The sequence below is a fragment of the Gymnoscopelus microlampas genome (assembly GCF_963454915.1).
Source record: "Gymnoscopelus microlampas genome assembly, chromosome: 13".
NCBI lineage: Eukaryota > Metazoa > Chordata > Actinopteri > Myctophiformes > Myctophidae > Gymnoscopelus > Gymnoscopelus microlampas.
The window spans coordinates 24,708,911-24,727,351 of record NC_139950.1 but is presented as its reverse complement, the minus strand read 5'-3'; the positions used below and the strand labels follow the sequence as shown (position 1 = coordinate 24,727,351).

The 18,441-nt window shown below is 41.5% G+C and overlaps 2 protein-coding genes across 5 annotated transcripts in view; both read left to right on the top strand.

Moving 5' to 3' along the window:
• Positions 1-7,339, top strand: part of abch1 (ATP-binding cassette, sub-family H, member 1) — a gene marked incomplete at its 5' end in the record, with an annotated part of 42,574 nt that extends 35,235 nt beyond the window's left edge. For both annotated transcript variants that reach the window (XM_084075362.1, XM_084075363.1), the window contains 5 exons: positions 159-247; positions 1,611-1,714; positions 4,152-4,311; positions 4,962-5,066; positions 6,114-7,339. In XM_084075362.1, the coding sequence (XP_083931488.1) occupies positions 159-247; positions 1,611-1,714; positions 4,152-4,311; positions 4,962-5,066; positions 6,114-6,220 (565 nt within the window). In that variant the 3' untranslated portion in view covers positions 6,221-7,339. The remainder of the gene's footprint in view (positions 1-158; positions 248-1,610; positions 1,715-4,151; positions 4,312-4,961; positions 5,067-6,113) is intronic.
• A 4,286-nt stretch (positions 7,340-11,625) lies between these two features.
• LOC311059137 (E3 ubiquitin-protein ligase pellino homolog 1) overlaps positions 11,626-18,441 on the top strand; it is a 56,713-nt gene continuing 49,897 nt past the window's right edge. The window contains exon 1 of one of the 3 annotated variants that reach the window (XM_084076817.1): positions 11,626-11,644. The gene's annotated coding sequence lies outside the window, so the exon portion shown is untranslated. Of the gene's footprint in view, positions 11,645-16,769; positions 16,790-18,441 lie in introns of those variants that run through there. The other 2 variants (XM_084076816.1, XM_084076814.1) reach the window with 2 other exon arrangements.

Genomic DNA, 18,441 nt, shown 5'->3' with positions numbered 1-18,441 from the left:
CATGATCCACATTATTCCAAAAAAAAAAAAAAAAAGTAGTGTTTTATTGAATTTATTTCCATGTGTTATTGTATGGACAAATAGAAAATTGTCATACATTCCTCTCTTTTATTTCCATTTTGTTTCACTCCCTCCATCTGTTCCCTCTCCCAAACCAGTATTACCTTCTATCTGGCTGTTGGGCTGACAGCGCTCTCCTTTGTTCTGGAGAGGAAGGAGGGGCTTCTCGACAGGTGCTGGGTCGCAGGTGAGTGAGGTCAAAGTTCAGAGTGCATCCCAAAGTGCCTACAATTGCCTATTGTCACCAATAGCCCTATGGCCCTAGGGAGATTTTTGAAGCAAGGATTTCCAAGTGGCCAAATCGGGTACTGCAAGTTTGGGCCTTTGTACTTGACTTGACTTTATTCGTTTATTTGGGACAAAGCATATTAATAATAGTAAGATATAGTAATAGTAATAGTAATATTAGTAAGAATGCAAATTTCCATCTGTAGTCCCCATACATAAAATCAAGCAACATTACAAGAGTACAGAAGGTACAAAAAGGAGAAAAACAAATAACAGTAACGGCCGATTTGGGCCTCAACATGAACAAGTGAAAAGGCCTCAACCAATGGGCTCAACTCACAGGCCTGCACATGGAGGTAGTTTGTGACGTAGACATATAAAGGACACTAATGCACATGCAAATGGGCCCATGATTTCATCAAACCAGTGGGCCCAAACCCAAAAGGAGGGTGTCCCTAGGGGAGTATGCACTGGGTGAGCAACTTTCATTTGAAATGAGTGGGTCGGGATTTTGTGTTCAATGCTCAATGATGATGTAAATTGGATCTTTTGACATCACGGTGCCATCCTGCCACTCTTCCAAATTGATGACGTGTCCGGGGATGCATTGGTCATGGGACACGGTAACACGCCGTGCAACCCCTTTTTTGAGCAGGAGCACGCACACTCACACGCATCGATTTTAGAACAACCCTTAATTCACACCTCAACAAAGTTTACAAAGGCTCCCGACTGCCAGGTGTCACACCAGCATGAATGAACATAGGAATGAGCCTAGGTGAGCCTAGATGCATATCAATTGTCCATTGTGTGACCTGTAGTGTGACCTCTCCATGAGGCAGCATGACCTCATCTCTAAGCGCTGTTTTAAGGAATCACCACTAGGGGGAGTCCTAGGATCAAGGCACCACAACTCTAATAAGTGTTCATGAAATACTCTACTTATTTACTGATGACACTGATGCAGTGTAAGCCTCTGTACAGTTTCTCTGTTTGATGCAATGAACTGGAATTGTATTCTCTCACCTTATTTTATTCTCTCTCTCTCTCCCCCCTCTCTCTCCCCTGTGTGTTCTATATAACTCGCCCTCTCTCTGTTTACCCCACATCTCTTTCTCTTTATGTTTATGCATGTGTGTGTGTGTGTGTGTGTGTGTGTGTGTGTGTGTGTGTGTGTGTGTGTGTGTGTGTGTGTGTGTGTGTGTGTGTGTGTGTGTGTGTGTGTGTGTGTGTGTGCGTGCGTGCGTGCGTGAGCGTACGTTTGTGTGTGCGTTTGTGTTTGTGCGTGTTTTTGTGCGTGTGTGTGTGCGTGCGTGTCTCAGGTGTGAGTTCTATGGAGACAATGTTGGCTCACCTCTTCTCTCAGCTGTTTGTCATCAGTGTCCAGATCATTCTGCTGCTCCTCTTCATCCTTCTCGTCTTCAAGGTGTCACACACACACACACACACACGCACACGCACGCACGCACGCACGCACGCACGCACGCACGCACGCACGCACGCACGCACGCACGCACGCACGCACGCACGCACGCACGCACGCACACACACACACACACACACACACACACACACACACACACACACACACACACACACACACACACACACACACACCCTTTAAAAGCCCAACAGTTTACTCTAAGCTTTACAATTTTGATTGATTGAATACTTTATTAACAGTTTGCTAAAAGTACAGATGTACAGTTATACAATAATGCTAAAAGGATAACACAAAAAGCCCTGAGGGCTTGTTTCCAATGAATTTATGAAAAAACATAAAAAGATGAAATTTGGACATGCAAGATTTCTGCCCGACAGCAACGGTATGTGGCCGTAGTTGTAAATAGTCAATGCGTACGGTATATGGTCCTTTAACACATTACGCTACTTGTTTAAGGAGACAGACAATGGGCAGACATACAGAGAAAGCATCTGTATGAAATCTTTTGATTTTTTTTCTTTCGATGTTGGCTATTCATAAATAGCAGATTTGCAAGCTCACAGCGCGTCACTTCGTGCCGCGCTGCGAGCTTGTACATCCGCTGTTTTTGGAACTTAAAAAAAACATCTTGAAAGTGTGACAATTACTGATTTAGAATGCATTTTGTAGAATCGGCCTCAGGTCTTAATGGGTTAATTAGAGGTCATAAGGGTCAGGGTTACAATTTGCAGGTGGAAACACTGGTATATGTTCAACTGTATTGATTACCAATAGGCATGTACTGTATATGCAAACAGTAGCAGAAACTAGTGCGTGTGTGTGTGTGTGTGTGTGTGTGCGTGTGCGTGTGCGTGTGCGTGTGCGTGTGCGAGCGAGCGAGCGAGAGGTAGAGAGGGTGAGTTAATTAAGGTGCTGAAGTCCAAAGAGACCTTGTACCATAAATCACTTCCTGAGTCTCCCGTATCCAAGGATCACTCTGTGATCGCCACGACAACAGCCCAATGATTGCTGTGGCAACCAAGTGGTCATGTGGCCTCCCAGTGCCGCTCTATTTTTCCACGTTGTCAAGGGAGACGGATAGTGCCTCTTACACACACACACACACACACACACACATTTGCGCGCGCACACACAGTCACACAGTCTCACACACACTCACACACACACACACACACACACTCTGAGTGTGTGTGCGCGCACACACACACTCAGACATGCACGCATGCCACACCAAACCTACTCAAATACAAACACTCACGGACCCACTCAGCGACACTTACAAGCTATTTCACTGGTGTACCTGAAGAATGTACGCAGCAAAACCCAGCATATTCATTGAACTCTGAATGGATTTTGCTGTGTAAATAATTAGAGCAGAGCTTTCAATATGAGTCGTCATGGCCTCATTTCACCTCTCACTATCTGTAGAAATTATCGCCACATGTGTGGAGGGCTTCTCATTTCCTGTGGTGTTTTTGGCGGAAGATCTGTGAAGACTTGTGTGAATGTTTGGGGAGTGCTTTATTTTCTCTCACTTTGAACGTGTACCGCAGTGATTTACTGGCATTAAAATTATCTCTCCCCCCTCTTTCTCTCTCCCTCCCTCCCTTACTAATCTCTCTTTACTCTTGTCTTCTCTACTTCTATCTTCCCTTATCTTCTTCCCTTACACTCTCACACCTTTCTTCGTACCTTTATCTCTCCCTCGATGGGTGACAGTGGCTCAGGAGGTAGAGCGAGCAGTCGCCTGGGAGCCGAAAGGTTCCTGGTTCGATTCCCGGCTCCTCCTGGCTGCGTGTCAAAGTGTCCTTGAGCATGACGCTGAACCCCTAACTGCTCCCGAAGAGCAGGTTGTTTGCATGGTTGCCTCTGCCTTCAGTGTGCAAATGTGTACCTGTATGCAGTGGTTTTCAACCCGTTTCATATCAAGGTCCATTATTTATTCTGCATTTGAGCTACGGACCACCGTTTGATGAGATTTAGACCGTCAGACCCAAGACTTAGAATATTTTGTTATCGTTGGATACGATTTTGTCCACAATTCCATGCTGTATTGATGTGGTACCATAGGAGAGATAACAGGCAAACGTTGATCAAAATATAAATTATTTAATTAAGTAATGCAGAATACTTAACAATAATAATTTAATTCCATAAACAAGTAGCTTAATGTATTAAAGGACCATATACCATAAATGAACTCTCCATCATTTAGCTGGGGACCACCTGGAACCCCCTCAAGGACCACTGGTGGTCCCCAGACCACTGTAATGCATAACCGTGAATGTGAAGTACAGTACATTTTAAAGCGCATTTGAGTAATTGGAAAGATTAAAGAAGCACTATATAAATGCAGTCCATTTACCTCTATTTCTCCAATACCACCTCTATTCCCTCGCCTTTCTCTGCCTCCCTGTAGATTCCCAATGAAGGCTCCATAGTGTTGGTGATAGCTTTGATTGTGCTGCAGGGAGTAACAGGGATCTCCTTTGGCCTGGTCATCTCTGCTGCCATCGACGACGAGCAGAACGCCAACCAGGCAGCGCTGGGCATCTTCTACCCCAATCTCATCATTAGTGGTACAACTATATACAGTATACTATACATGACTATACCAGGGTTTCCGCTAGGCATTTTATTGGCTGGCCAACGTGACTGGTAAGATTCTGTTTCTCCGGCCAAATGTTAAAGTGATCGGCCATAATGTAAAACACGTAACGGGCATGTTTGCAGATACATGCGATACATCGCTATACCTCATTACTGTAGCGCAGCAATTTGGTCTATTCCCACATCTGTGTGTGCGTGTGCGTGTTTGTTTGTTTATCTAAATGTGTGTGTGCACATGGGTGAAAGATTTTAGCTTAAAGGACCATAATAATGGTATTGTTTAGCCCACTGTCTACAACTTATTGTTTGATTTTCGAAGAAGCCACTGGAATGAATTCATTTCAGCATGGTATGAAAATGAACTTACTGTGACTTTAGATACAGGACGTAATAAAATAAATGTATTTACGACCTGAAAGTTTGATATATATATATATATATATATATATAAATTAATTTTTTGTGAATATTCCAAAATCAATGTCTTTGGGAAATTTGTATGTAAAATATACTGTTAGTCTTAGCCAAAGGGCTAAAAAAAACAATACCACTGGTATGGTCCTTTGATACAGAATATCAGTCAAGACAAGGCAGCCATCTTTCTTCCTGCCCCCTCTAGGTATTATCTGGCCTGTGGAGTGTATCCCTTATCCTCTCCGTTACCTCAGCCTGGCTCTCCCTCAGACCTACGCCTCTGAAGCCCTGCGCTGTATCATGTACCGAGGTAACACACATGCACACACATAGCAATACACACATTCACACGTTACACAACACTTGGGTACACAACACGAGAGACTGTATATCCTGTCGGTACGCCAGCCACCATGTGCTTTGCTCACTTGATCCACACAAAAACATTTACACAGGGGACTGTGCACACACACACACACACACACACACACACACACACACACACACACACACACACACACACACACACACACACACACACACACACACACACACACACACACACACACACACACACACACACACACACACACACACAGTATGTATGTGTATGTATACACACGTATACACACATGTACTGGCAAATGTACCAGCTCATAGTGATTCACTCACACATGTTCACAACACACACACACACACACACACACACACACACACACACACACACACACACACACACACACACACACACACACACACACACACACACACACACACACACACACACACACACACACACACACACACACACACACACACACACACACACACACACTTCTAGATACCTTAGACTCTGGGTGGCCTATTGTCAAAGCAGCTCTAAATCATTCAGAAGCCCCAGATACACTGAAGATCAGCTCAGTGGATGGAGAGATACTGGTTTCAACCTCTCATTCTTTTTCCTTTATCTCTTAATCTCTCTTCCTTCCTGTCTCTCTCTCTCTCTCTCTGTTGGCAGTGTCCAAATTAAACTGCAAGGTTGACAAACAACAAAATACAGAGCCTGGCACAACAACAAAAAAAACAAAATGTTATATTGACCATAAAGTCCTACTTTAGACCTGCTAAACCTATATAGGCCATCGGCGCCCCCACCCATGTAAGTCCTGACCTACATGTTGAGAAACACTGCTTTACCATTACAGTGGTACATTTTTTGCAGATAGCAGCAGCAGCATGCACATTAGCATCCCACCACAAAGTCCTTTCATATATTATACGCCACCAGTCAGTGCAGTGAGAATTATAGGTTATTTCATTTAAATAATCCTCCTTTGATGTCCCTTCACGCCCACAGGTTGGGATCTGACGCGGATGATGGTGTGGCGAGGCTTCGTCGTCACACTGGGCTGGAACACCTTCTTTCTCATCCTGGCCACTGTCATCCTCAAGCTGAGAACGTGACAGTCTCGCACCAGAGACCGCGCCTCGAACCGTGGTCAAAGCTGCCAGGGCGAGGCCCAGGCTTCACATTTTGGCCTGCGCCTTGCTGTCATCTGTGGATGTATTTGGGGTGGAGGGAGATCCCTGTACCCTGATGGACTGATGCATCCCAGTCTCTGCTGAATGATAAGATGTGCACACACACACACACACACACACACACACACACACACACACACACACACACACACACACACACACACACACACACACACACACACACACACACACACACACACACACACACACACACCAGCTGCCTGACCCTGCGACAGTTGCGTTGGCCTATTCTTGCCAGAGAAACTTTCAAAACACTGCATGTAGAAGTGCACGAGACAGAATCGACACTAAGAATAGCATCTGATCCGTGTTGCATTTCTATCTGCAGCGTGTTGAAAACTTTGACCCTCTCCTGAATAAGGCTGTGCACCAAACTCAGGGGTCACTTTTAGTTCCAATAACCTGTAAACAAGAACAATTCAGAACATTGCCAGTATGGGTTCATTGGTAGTTCCTGGATTATCATCTATTCTACAGTACCATATATTTGAATTGTAGAAAGCCGTCATGTACTGAAAAATTGTTATGTAGTTGTGAATTATATGCAAGAGTTACAACGATTAGCGTTTTCATATATGAACGCAGAAAGAAGTATGTTCGTCGGTAAGAAAAGATATGGGCCGTTTTTGAACCCTTCTGCATTTCCCTGTTGCCTGCTGCCTAGAAGGAAGATAATGAGGAGAGTACAGTGTTTGTCAGAGCACAACACTACAGTTTGTATGAATTTACAAGTTGAGTGTCAGAAACTTCTCCCAAGGTGTTTCGTGCCTCAGTACTCCACCTCGCCAGATCTCTTGTTTCTCTGGACTCCTACTTATAGCTGCCTGCTTGTTATCGGGTGCATCCCAAGTCTTTTAACTCATCAAGACCTGAGGCCGATTCTACAAAATGCCTTCTAAATCAGTAGTTCTCACACTTTCAAGATTTTTCTTGAAAGTGTGTCACTAAGTGACGCGCTGTGAGCTTGTATATCTGTTATTTTTGAATAGCCAACGCAAAAATCTAAAATGACACAGATGCTTTCCCGTTTTTTTTTGTTTTGTTTTTTTTTTACTTTGTTTATTGGATTTTTCTGCAGCAGTATTCAGCATTAAAAAACATAAGGTACAGAAGCTTTCCCGGTTTTAAATGGGTTACATTGCATCCACTTTTCCCCTCACTTGAGTCTTTTCTTTCCAGACGAGAGTGGAAAACGAGGAAATATGTTTTTTAGAGAAATGAGGCGATGTCCATTTCTGATTACAGTGGCGCAGCTGTATCTGCCGCCAGTGTCTGTCATTACTGTTCTACACAAACAGTATAAGTCCCCACTCCCTGCATTCATGACTACCGTTTAGAACATTTATTGTTATACTGTACTGTATATCAAAAAGCCTAAAATAACACTCACACATAATGTTTCTCTGCCATCTCGTTCAAATTTGCCCGTTTTAGGGGCGAAGTAATTCACGCTATTGGCGTTCTGCGTGTAGGCTGCTCTCGCGTACCCACGCTCATAGCTTCTCAGAGATCCCTCTCTGCTCCTCCACCCTCGTTTGAAGGAGTGAGGAAACATCAAATAAGAGACTTGAGATGTACCCATGATATGTACTTTTATTTGTGCTTCCTGTTTCCTGTTTTGCAGGAAGTGGTAACCGTGTCACGATTGGTTACCAGGTGCTGTATACCAAACTGTATTAGCTTGCGGAGTAGCTTGTTGCTTCTGGTTGTAGTGATGTTATTCTCTGTAACTGGTGATTTTTTTTGTTTGTGCGTGCCTGTGCCTATTATCTCCTGTGGGAGCTGAGGGAGAGGGGTTGTTGACTTCATTGATGTGGGGTCTTTTATTTTGTCATGTGTCAAAAGTTTCAGTTCTTCTGCTCTTGTAATTGCTTGTTAACATGATTAGCTTGTGATTCCTCTCTGGACTCCCCACTTGTACCCCACTGTGCTGGACAGAGTGGGGGGTGGGGGGCTGGGTAGATTCTAGGGACAGATTCAAACGTTATCACGCTCTTCAAGCTGTCTGCACCCAAATGCTAGTTTTATACTGGATAGTTATGCAGAATTCACTCAATAGCTACTTCTTCCATCAACAGTATGATGATTTAGCCCAGAAGATGCAGGCTGACTTAAGGTCCATTTATATTCTAAGATAAATATGCGTACGGATTCTTCTGTCCGTTCTTTGCATTAATTCTTGTGCACATTTTCTGTAAGTTACGATACAGAAATTACATATTTTACAAGTTCAATAGTGCAAAGTATATGAGCAATGCCGATTGCATTCTGAACGTATTAATGTACTGTTGGGATTATAAATGGGCCTTTATTGTTGCTTCAGCATGTCATGGAGAGATGTTTGTTTAGAGATTGATATGTTTGCCTATAACAGAGAAAAGAAATACAAGGCCTTCTTCTCACAGAAAAATACATACAACATAGCATATATTTTTTCTATGAGAAGGTGCCTTGATTTCTTTCTTTCTTTCTTTTTTTCTTACGAAATAGCCTATGGTTCTGTATGGACCCAGCTATCTTAACTGACAACACATAGTAAATTATCCAGGCGTCTATTGTTAATGAGAATGATTGACAGACAGTACTATAGAGGTTGAGTCCTTAGATCACTAAACATCTTTCATATTGTGCCATTCAGTCCCAGTAGGGATTGATAAAGATTTACATGCATTTGAGAGAAAAAGAAGCAGTTTTTGTTTTTTCATACTGCAGATACTTGTATCATATATAAATGTGGAACTACGCACATACCGTACTGTATACAACATGTTATTTGGAGTAATTTTTCAAAGTGTTGTCAAGAAGAAGTAGCTAGACTTTGAAAGTTATTTCATGGCTGGTCCAGGAGCCATAATAATATATATTATAGAAAATTGACCACCATGGTAATTGTCAATATTTTCATTAAAGATGAAATAGCATTTTGGTTTATTATATATAATAATCTAACAAACAAACAAACAAATTACTTATGTTTTATTGCTTGGACATTTGTCTTGCTATTGCCGCACATTGTAAGGGAGATTATCATGTGGGGAAAAACTGTACATCTCTGAGAAATGTAATTCTCTCTTTCTGGATTGAATCCTCCTTGAATACAAACAAGCAAGGATTGTCACTAGAGCCACATTAGCTACAGATTTGGATACACTTGGCCTGTAGTTCTCAAATGCAGCATGTATTTTTGTTCAACCGTGTACATTAAACAACTGATGATAGCCAACATAATTTTTTCTACTTAAAAGAATAAAATAGAAATTTCAAGCGCATATATTTTGCCGACATCGGTGGCTGTATGGTTTTTCATTAATCTGACAAACTGTGGGAAATAGATTCTTCTTCCCGAGGGAATCAGCTCTGTGCCTCAGCCTTTATTATAGTTTTCTGGTTATACAGTATCTGGGTTTTAGGTGTAGCTGCCGTTAGGGATAATTGCAAAAAGTATGACATAATAGAAGGACAATCACCGCTACAAATAACTCTCGGTTCAAAATATGGACAATGGCTGGGAACTAATATAGGTGATGCTTAACTGTTGAAACCTTTGGATAGCCTTCATGACATTGCCATAAACTTGACAGCGTGAGATGATGTCATGTCAAATGTTGTGAATTAAAATGGTCTTCAATGCAAGTTACTGCACCAGGATGTTTAGCGCCCATCAATATACTGGGATGAAGTCTTTAACTCCAATCTACCTCCTCGTCCGTAATCCCCCAAAGGGCACGTTGAAGCATATACTGTATCCGTATATTAAAACACTTGTATTGTAAAATGTATGCACTGTGACAGCACATACGCTTTGATGACTGTATTGTCTTTTGAAACAATAAACCCTCATGGGAAATGTGTCTTTACCTCATTTCTTAAAGATACACAGCAGAATCCTGAGTTGAACACTCGGGACTTCGTAGTGGATTGTTGTGTCCTGTTACAGTAGCTCAACCAGTCAGTGCACATACCAGATATTTAATCAGATGATCTGTGTCACCTGTCATTCGTCTCTGCTTCTACCCTGTCTTTACTCTGTCATGTTCCAGTGACCTGTTTAATCAGTAGTTCTCAAACACTTTCATGTCAAGGACACCCAAATTGATATGTATTTGGCCACGGACCCCCATTTGCAAAGAGTTTGTGGCCAGGGACCCCCATAATATTTCTGTTAGATATTTTAACGAGATGATTTCACGATTAACTCCTTAAGACCTAAGGCCGATTCTACAAATGCCTTCTAAATCCATAGTTTTTTAAAAATATTCAAAAATAGCAGATGTGCCATGCTGTGAGCTTGTATATCTACTATTTTTGAATAGCTAACACTAAAATCTAAAATCACAGATGCTTTCCCGGTTTTAATGGGTTCAAAAGATATTTGTGAATTCTCTCATATACAATAAAAGGTGTATATATAAGTGTTTTAAAAATGTAAAAAGTGGTTCAACTGATTTTAATGCCATATTAACTAATTTAGCTGGGTACCCCCTGGAACTCCCTCAAGGACCCCTGGGGGTCCCCAGACCCCACTTTGAGAGCCACCGCTATGCAGTAAAGGCAATGTTATTTCTATTTTTGCAAGAATGTTTGTGCTTTTCCAGTTCATACACTAGTTCTGTCCTGCTCTGGACATAGACAATATTGTAAAAGTGTTGCGTAACGTTAGAGTTTTGCACAACATGTGCACGTAAAATCCCACAGGACACAGCAGTGATTATGAAATTCACCCAGGAATAAAGAATTTAAAAAAAGGAAAAAGGCAAATCCTCTAAGGGCATGAGAGACAGATTTATTGAATGACATCATGCTAGCTCACATCCTTGCAGACCCTACTGTATTGCTCGTCACCATGGCAATGATGACATCGCTGCGTTGAGTAGCCTGAAGTCTATATTTCTTTGTCTCAACAGCAATGGGGAAGTTTTGTGTGTGTGTGTGTGTGTGTGTGTGTGTGTGTGTGTGTGTGTGTGTGTGTGTGTGTGTGTGTGTGTGTGTGTGTGTGTGTGTGTGTGTGTGTGTGTGTGTGTGTGTGTGTGTGTGTGTGTGTGTGTGTGTGTGTGTGTGTGTTAGTGTTGGGTTAGAGAATGGGTGTGTGGGTGAAGTCACATGTACAAAGTGGGGGGTACTGTATATACAGTAAATGTGAAATGTACATGAGTGAGTGTGTGTGTGTGTGTGTGTGTGTGTGTGTGTGTGTGTGTGTGTGTGTGTGCGTGTGCGTCTGTGCGTGTGCGTGTGCGTGTGTCAGAAGACTTACATGTAGATTAGAAAAGCCCATATATCCGGGGTGCATGCAGAGATCACACATGGCTGCCAGCTTGCTTCAAACAGGTATCCTCTGACTTCAGTCTGCTTATACTCTCCCATATCCACACACTGACTACACAGTCACATTCTCAGTGTTTATTTAGTCTCAGAGTTACACATGGACAAATTAACACTGAGGATTATACTGTGTATCCATCTAAAAAACACTTATTAACATTTCAAACAGGTCACTCAGCTATGGTGTAAACTAAAGTAACTAAATACTTTTGTCGCACCACTGTAAAACTGTAAATCTTGTAGCATGTATTTGTACATTGTGGTATTGCTACTTTTACCTAAGTAAAAAAATCTGAGTACTTCTTCCACCACTGCGCTGGGAGCATGGCTATGTTTACTCAAGGCACCTGACCTGAAACACTGAAGACACCTAAAAACAAGTCTTCAAATAACCACTTTGGATTTATGAGAGATGCTTGCAGTGTGTGTTTATTTTGAATGTGTGTATATGCACACACGCGCATGCATATGCTCGTGCTGCGTACGTGCATGTACGGTAAGATAATAAGATTAACCTTTATTGATCCCCGGAGGGCAATTCAGGTGTCATAGCAGCAACAGCAACAAGGCTGAAACACAAGAGAGACCTGGGCATATGGGAAACCAATGATAAATACAAAGATAAATTACAAAAAATATATATTTTTAATTCTGGCCCTAAATACTTGCAATGTGTCTAAATCAACAATGTACTGTATGAACCCAATTACAGTATTATATACACCGTATATAGAACTTAAATATACTTTATGTCCATCAGAAGGCATAATGGAAGTTATGGAACATTGCGTCAGAGCATGCGATGATATTTTAAGAAGTTCTGCAAAGAGTTTGAGGAGAGAAAGAATTTACATTATTTTACAAAATAATGCTTTTGCTAACTTAAAACTATTAAATCTCTGCCTGCAGAAGACTGAATTGCCTAATTTACAAAAGAGTAGGCTACCTATTAAGGAATTATTGTTGACTTTGTAATACTGTTTGTTTGTTTGTCTGAATGTTTTTCCAGTTATAGGGTTATCTCTCTCGTTATCTGAGTATGCTTTGAAACTGCAAATTGCAGCTACAGGGTTTCTCATTGTGTATTTCTGTATGTTGCTACTTCCTCTTCATAAAATACAATATGTGTTTTATTGCTATCTATACATATAGACCTGTCTAGCCCAATTCCCTGTTTGGGGTATATAAAGTTTAACCATTATTCAATGATTAAATCAAGTTTATGGTGCAGTGCAGTCAATCTACAGGCTGAAGACTAGAGGATGTTACATAGTGTGTTGCAATAATGTTTACAGTGCTAGGTGTTATAGGCCACTCTCTGACTGCAGTGGGAGCACAATCAACAATGCCTACATTTTGTTTCATAAATTTGAATAACTCTGTGTCACGCATGCACACAAACTCACGCATGCACACGCGAGTGTGTGTGTGTGTGTGTGTGTGTGTGTGTGTGTGTGTGTGTGTGTGTGTGTGTGTGTGTGTGTGTGTGTGTGTGTGTGTGTGTGTGTGTGTGTGTGAGAGTGTGTGAGAGTGTGTGTTTGTGTGTGTGTGTGTGTGTGTGTGTGTGTGTGTGTGTGTGTGTGTGTGTGTGTGCACACAGGAATGTGGACACGGACACAATAGCAACATGATCAGCAATTTGTCAACACCTGTCAGTTAAATAGGCTATGTACTCAAGTAGGCTACACACACACACACACACACACACACACACACACACACACACACACACACACACACACTTTGAACACACATGTGATTCATCTGGTCCAGTCGGTCCCGTTGTGCCCGGCAGCACGGTTTGTGATATGCTAAACATTCTGTAAACATTACCCGGCGCATGGTTACCGTCACCATGGCAGCGTGACAACAGCACTCGGCCCGGCCCCCTCAACCCCGGGACGCTCGTGTTATTTAATGTTTGGTTAAGCATGAGCACCGCATGTTTCTAGCCTCTCCTCTCTCTGCGCTCTCGACGCGCCTTGCGCACGACCGGAAGAGCGCGAACCCAGCTGTTGCTATGTTGTGGTGTTATCACACAACAACAACAGGAGGATAAAATTCTCCCTAGAACAGTCTGCCCTTATAGCACAATTCCACACAGTTCATGCTGTCCGCTTGTTCACATCACATGGGCGAAGGGGAGAGACCAGAGCAGATGCTTGCTGAGATTAACGGGCCTTCCCGTTGCGTCAAGCAAATTCATCAAGTCACGAGCAGAGGTCGACAGGATCAGGTCAAATGCAGGACACGTGGGGCACAACTCCAAAATTTGACACCCAGTATGACCAGTTTAAAAGTGTCACTTAGCGTGACAAATCAAGGTATCAATGGCTTTAAAGTATCAGTGGCTGTCACTGGGCTATTGCAAGTTCATAATTGCGGTCTAATTTGGGCAAATTCTGACAACATCTTTGCTACAATGTAAACTCCTGGGATTTACACTTTCAGGCTGAGAGTGTGCAAATGTCAGAGTTACATGAACGTTAAGGATTTTACTGTGTACACAAGTTACAGGCTACCGTTACCAACACAACACTCAACAGTCAATTTTCTTATCACCAGCCATTCCAGTCAACCTACCCCCTTAGCAAGTCATTGAACTTGTACAGGGTCATGCTGTTCAGTTCAGTAAAGTTTTCACTGAACTGAGCAACACCTGCCTGGGGTCATGGTGCCAGACCACTTGCCTGGAAACCAAACAAATCTGCCAGTGCAAAAAAAAGAAAAGCCAGGCTACCAGATCACAACAATGAATAGAAAAATATCTAAAAGCTCCTGCAGGCAATGTAGACTCTACTTCACCTAAATGCCTGAAATATAAACGTAAACACTGAGCAACGGGCGATCACAATTTCTTTCTAAAACAGAGAAACACAAATAGAACAGGTTTGATGTAAGTTGTTATTGAAGCTGGTCTCCAGAGTACATCTACAGTAGTTCAAGTTCAAGATCCCTTTCACTGCCAAACAGCCAGGCTCAGCACAGATGAAAAATCACACTCACATTCACTGCACACAAACCTCAAACATAACAGAAAGACATGACAAAGTGCAGTCAGCGCAGTCAGTGGTGGAAGTAGTATTCAGATGTTTTACTTAAGTAAAACGAGCAACTGCACATTGTAGAAATACAAATTTACAAGTAAAAGTCCTGTATTCACATTTTACTTGAGTACTTGATGTACCTAATTGGCCTCAAAATACTTAAAGTACCAAACGTAAAAGTGTTCATTATGCAGAATGTTCCATGCAGATATTCTGCTTGAGATATCAAAATATTATTTATTTATTTTTATATTTATTCTAAGTTTTTGTTGAACCTTTGTCAGTTTGTTAATGATCTGAATCTGCAAAGTAATTAGTAACTAAAGTTTTCAAATAATTGTAGTGGAGTGAAAAGTACATTATTTGCCTCTGACATGTAGTGGAGTAAAAGTATAAATTATAAAAAAAAATAACTATACTCATGTAAAGTAAAAGTACCTGAGAATTGTACTTAAGTACAGTACTTGAGTAAATGTACTAGTTACCTTCCAACACTGGGCGCAGTTACAATATAAATCCAGGTTCACAGAATCATACTCTTATGTGTACATTACATTCAAGGACTCACATGCACACACATGGCCATGTACTTTGAGTAGCCGTGTACCTGAAAAAACACTCTAAAATATAGCTGCAGAGAAATGTAATTTGACCACTTGGACCACATGTCTCCCGAGTTGCATTTGTCATCATTTCCTGACTCTTCACACAGAAGTGCAGCCCATTGGCTCTTGGAAAGAGGAGCGTTTTGTCAAAACATCCATCACTAGTGAAGTGGAGGGGCTGGCGCGTTTCTGGCCTCTGGAATCAAAGGAAGGCGTGTCTACGACTTCCAAGCCTGGAGACATCCAGCAGAGCAGTTGGTGTTGTAACCATAGCGACATAAACAGGAGGAACAACCTCGATTCAAGCGTAGATTACACGTGTGGCGTGTGTGAGGATTAGGTAAGGGTTGTGTGCTTCTGTGTGTGTGTGTGTGTGTGTGTGTGTGTGTGTGTGTGTGTGTGTGTGTGTGTGTGTGTGTGTGTGTGTGTGTGTGTGTGTGTGTGTGTGTGTGTGGCTGCAAATCTGTGCTTTGCAGGCATGAGCCGGTGTGTCTGTGAAAGAGTGTCTGGGCATTCATGTTTGTGTTTGCACATGCAAATCTGTTTGTGCTTGTGTACGCACACACACCTACTACTATTGTGTATGTGCATGTGGGTATGTGTTGTTTGTATACTCACCCATGCAACCAGTGGTGGACAGTAACTAAGTACATTTATTTGAGTTACTTGAGAATGCATATTTTTTGGATACATGACTTTCACTCCACTACATTTCAAAGGCAAATATTGTAATTTTGCCTCCACTACATGTCTGTCTAGTAAGGGAACAAGTACATTATGAATTAACCACTTAAAAACCCCATTTCAAATAGTGAAAATTGCCAATCTAAAAGCTTCACAATGCGTTGCATCGTGTTGTGAGCTTGTGGATTGGCTATTTTTTGCTATCATTTATGTTTTTTGTACTTTCTAATTTGTACTTTTGAATATTTCATCATTTTTAAAACTTTTGACGTCTTTGTGTTTTTAAAAGCAAGTACTGCAGTACTTTAACTCAAGTACACATTTTACTGAGTAACTTTCATTTGTAGTTGAATCATATTTGACCATAGTCACCAGGGGTATCTATACTTTGACTCAAGTTCTGGGGTTGAGTACTTTGTCCACAACTGTGCAACACAATACACTCTTGTGTGTTTTAGGACAACGATAAAGTAAGATGTTCATTCAAAAACCTGTGAGGCGTCCTGGAAAACATAAACATCCACAGTAAGTTTGAACCACAAACTACTGTAGCATTCCTGTATGTCAGCAGGCCCGTGCTTTATGACCAAGCGAAAGTGTTTAGTTTACGACATCACAGCAGTGCAAAAATAAGCCTGTGTGTGTGTGTGTGTGTGTGTGTGTGTGTGTGTGTGTGTGTGTGTGTGTGTGTGTGTGTGTGTGTGTGTGTGTGTGTAGTCGTAGATGAGATGACTTCTTCCTGATGACATTGAGTGGAAAATCCAAGTGGAGCCAAGAGCAGATTAAATAAAAGTTAACTTTACCCTGTGGTCAAGGTAATCAAATGCACACACACACACACGCACGCACGCACGCACGCACGCACGCGCGCGCACACACACACACACACACACACACACACACACACACACACACACACACACACACACACACACACACACACACACACACACCTTGACAAAATGTGGGTATTATTCACATGTGATTAATAGGAATGAGACATGTTAGAAGCAAGCTGGAGATCAATTTTAGAGCGAGAGAGAAGAGAAAGAAAGAAGGAGCAAGAGAGAGGGAGAGAAGACAAGAGGGAGAGAGAGAAGAGAGAGAGGGAGAGAAGACAGAGAAGAGAGAGAGAGAGAGAGAGAGAGAGAGAGAGAGAGCGAGAGGAGAGGAGAGCAGACAGAGAGAGAGAGAGAGAGAGAGAGGTGGTCCTGTATAGCTAAATGGACAGACCATATCATTACAGCTGTCACGGTGCATGGGTTCCATTCCCACCAACCACCAGTGAAAATGCATGTGCACAGTAATATCCAAGGTACTGCTCTGTTCTTTCAACCCAAGAAGCTATGAAAGAACGCCACTCTGTGACTGAATTCCACAGATTTACCATAGCGTCATAGTGAGAGCAGCAAGCAATGCAAATAAAACACATTACATAATAAATTTCCTTTGGCTTTTTGGTCAAAACAAACATTTGTTTGTGTGAGTGTATGTACAGTATATGTGTGCGTGCGTGTGTGTCTGTACTCTTTTTTTACTTTAGTAAAACAAAGTAGCAGCAGTGCCATAATGTAAAGGTTTGTTTATTTATTTCATATACACATGGCAGTTTACACAACTGAAATATGTGAATATTTACACTCATAAAATGAAAGGAAGGATAAAGCCACAATCTGCTATTTAATCATCCTCCCTTCAATTTTACTCAAACTGTAAATATTCAGTGTCCATGAATAAAATGTAGAAATACTCTGTTAAAATACAATTACATGTTAATAAAGTCCTTTAGGCCTATTCACAATTTTACCTGAGTAAAAGTACAAAATAATACATCATAAGGCTAATTTATCAGTTCTGTTTTTTATTAATAATAAATCTGCAAAGTGGTACTGTATCTCTCTAGTCTACTGTAAGCTGTCAAATAATTGTGTTTAAAAAGTGCAATGTTTGTCTCTGAGATGTAGCCTAGTGGGCGTGGCATGGAATTATGAAGTATGGAAATGCTCAAATAAAGTAAAAGTGCACGCACGTGTGTTTGGGTGCGTGTGTGCGCTTGCACGAGTGCGCTCGTCCGAGCGTATAGGTCACTGGTAGTTCAGTGTGGATGATATATTATAACTCTGTGGCAATGGTGTAAAGTAACTAAGTACATTTACTCAAGTACGGTACTTAAGTACAATTTGAGGTATTTTTACTTGAGTATTTCCAATTTTCGATAATTGTCAACAGTGCCTTAAAGGACAAATGTGGATTATTTAGAGTGGATCATAGTTGTTGATATTGAGTTTACTTGACTTAAGAGAATTCTTGTTGTTTTCCATGTTCTATAGTTCAGCTTCTATAGTTCAATATTATACATGCTTACATTCTTGCAATGATAATTGATTTTGAATTGTCTTGTTCCTGAATACATACAAACAAGATGTTGTTGTAGAACAGTGGGCTTACTATATCAATATTATATGCA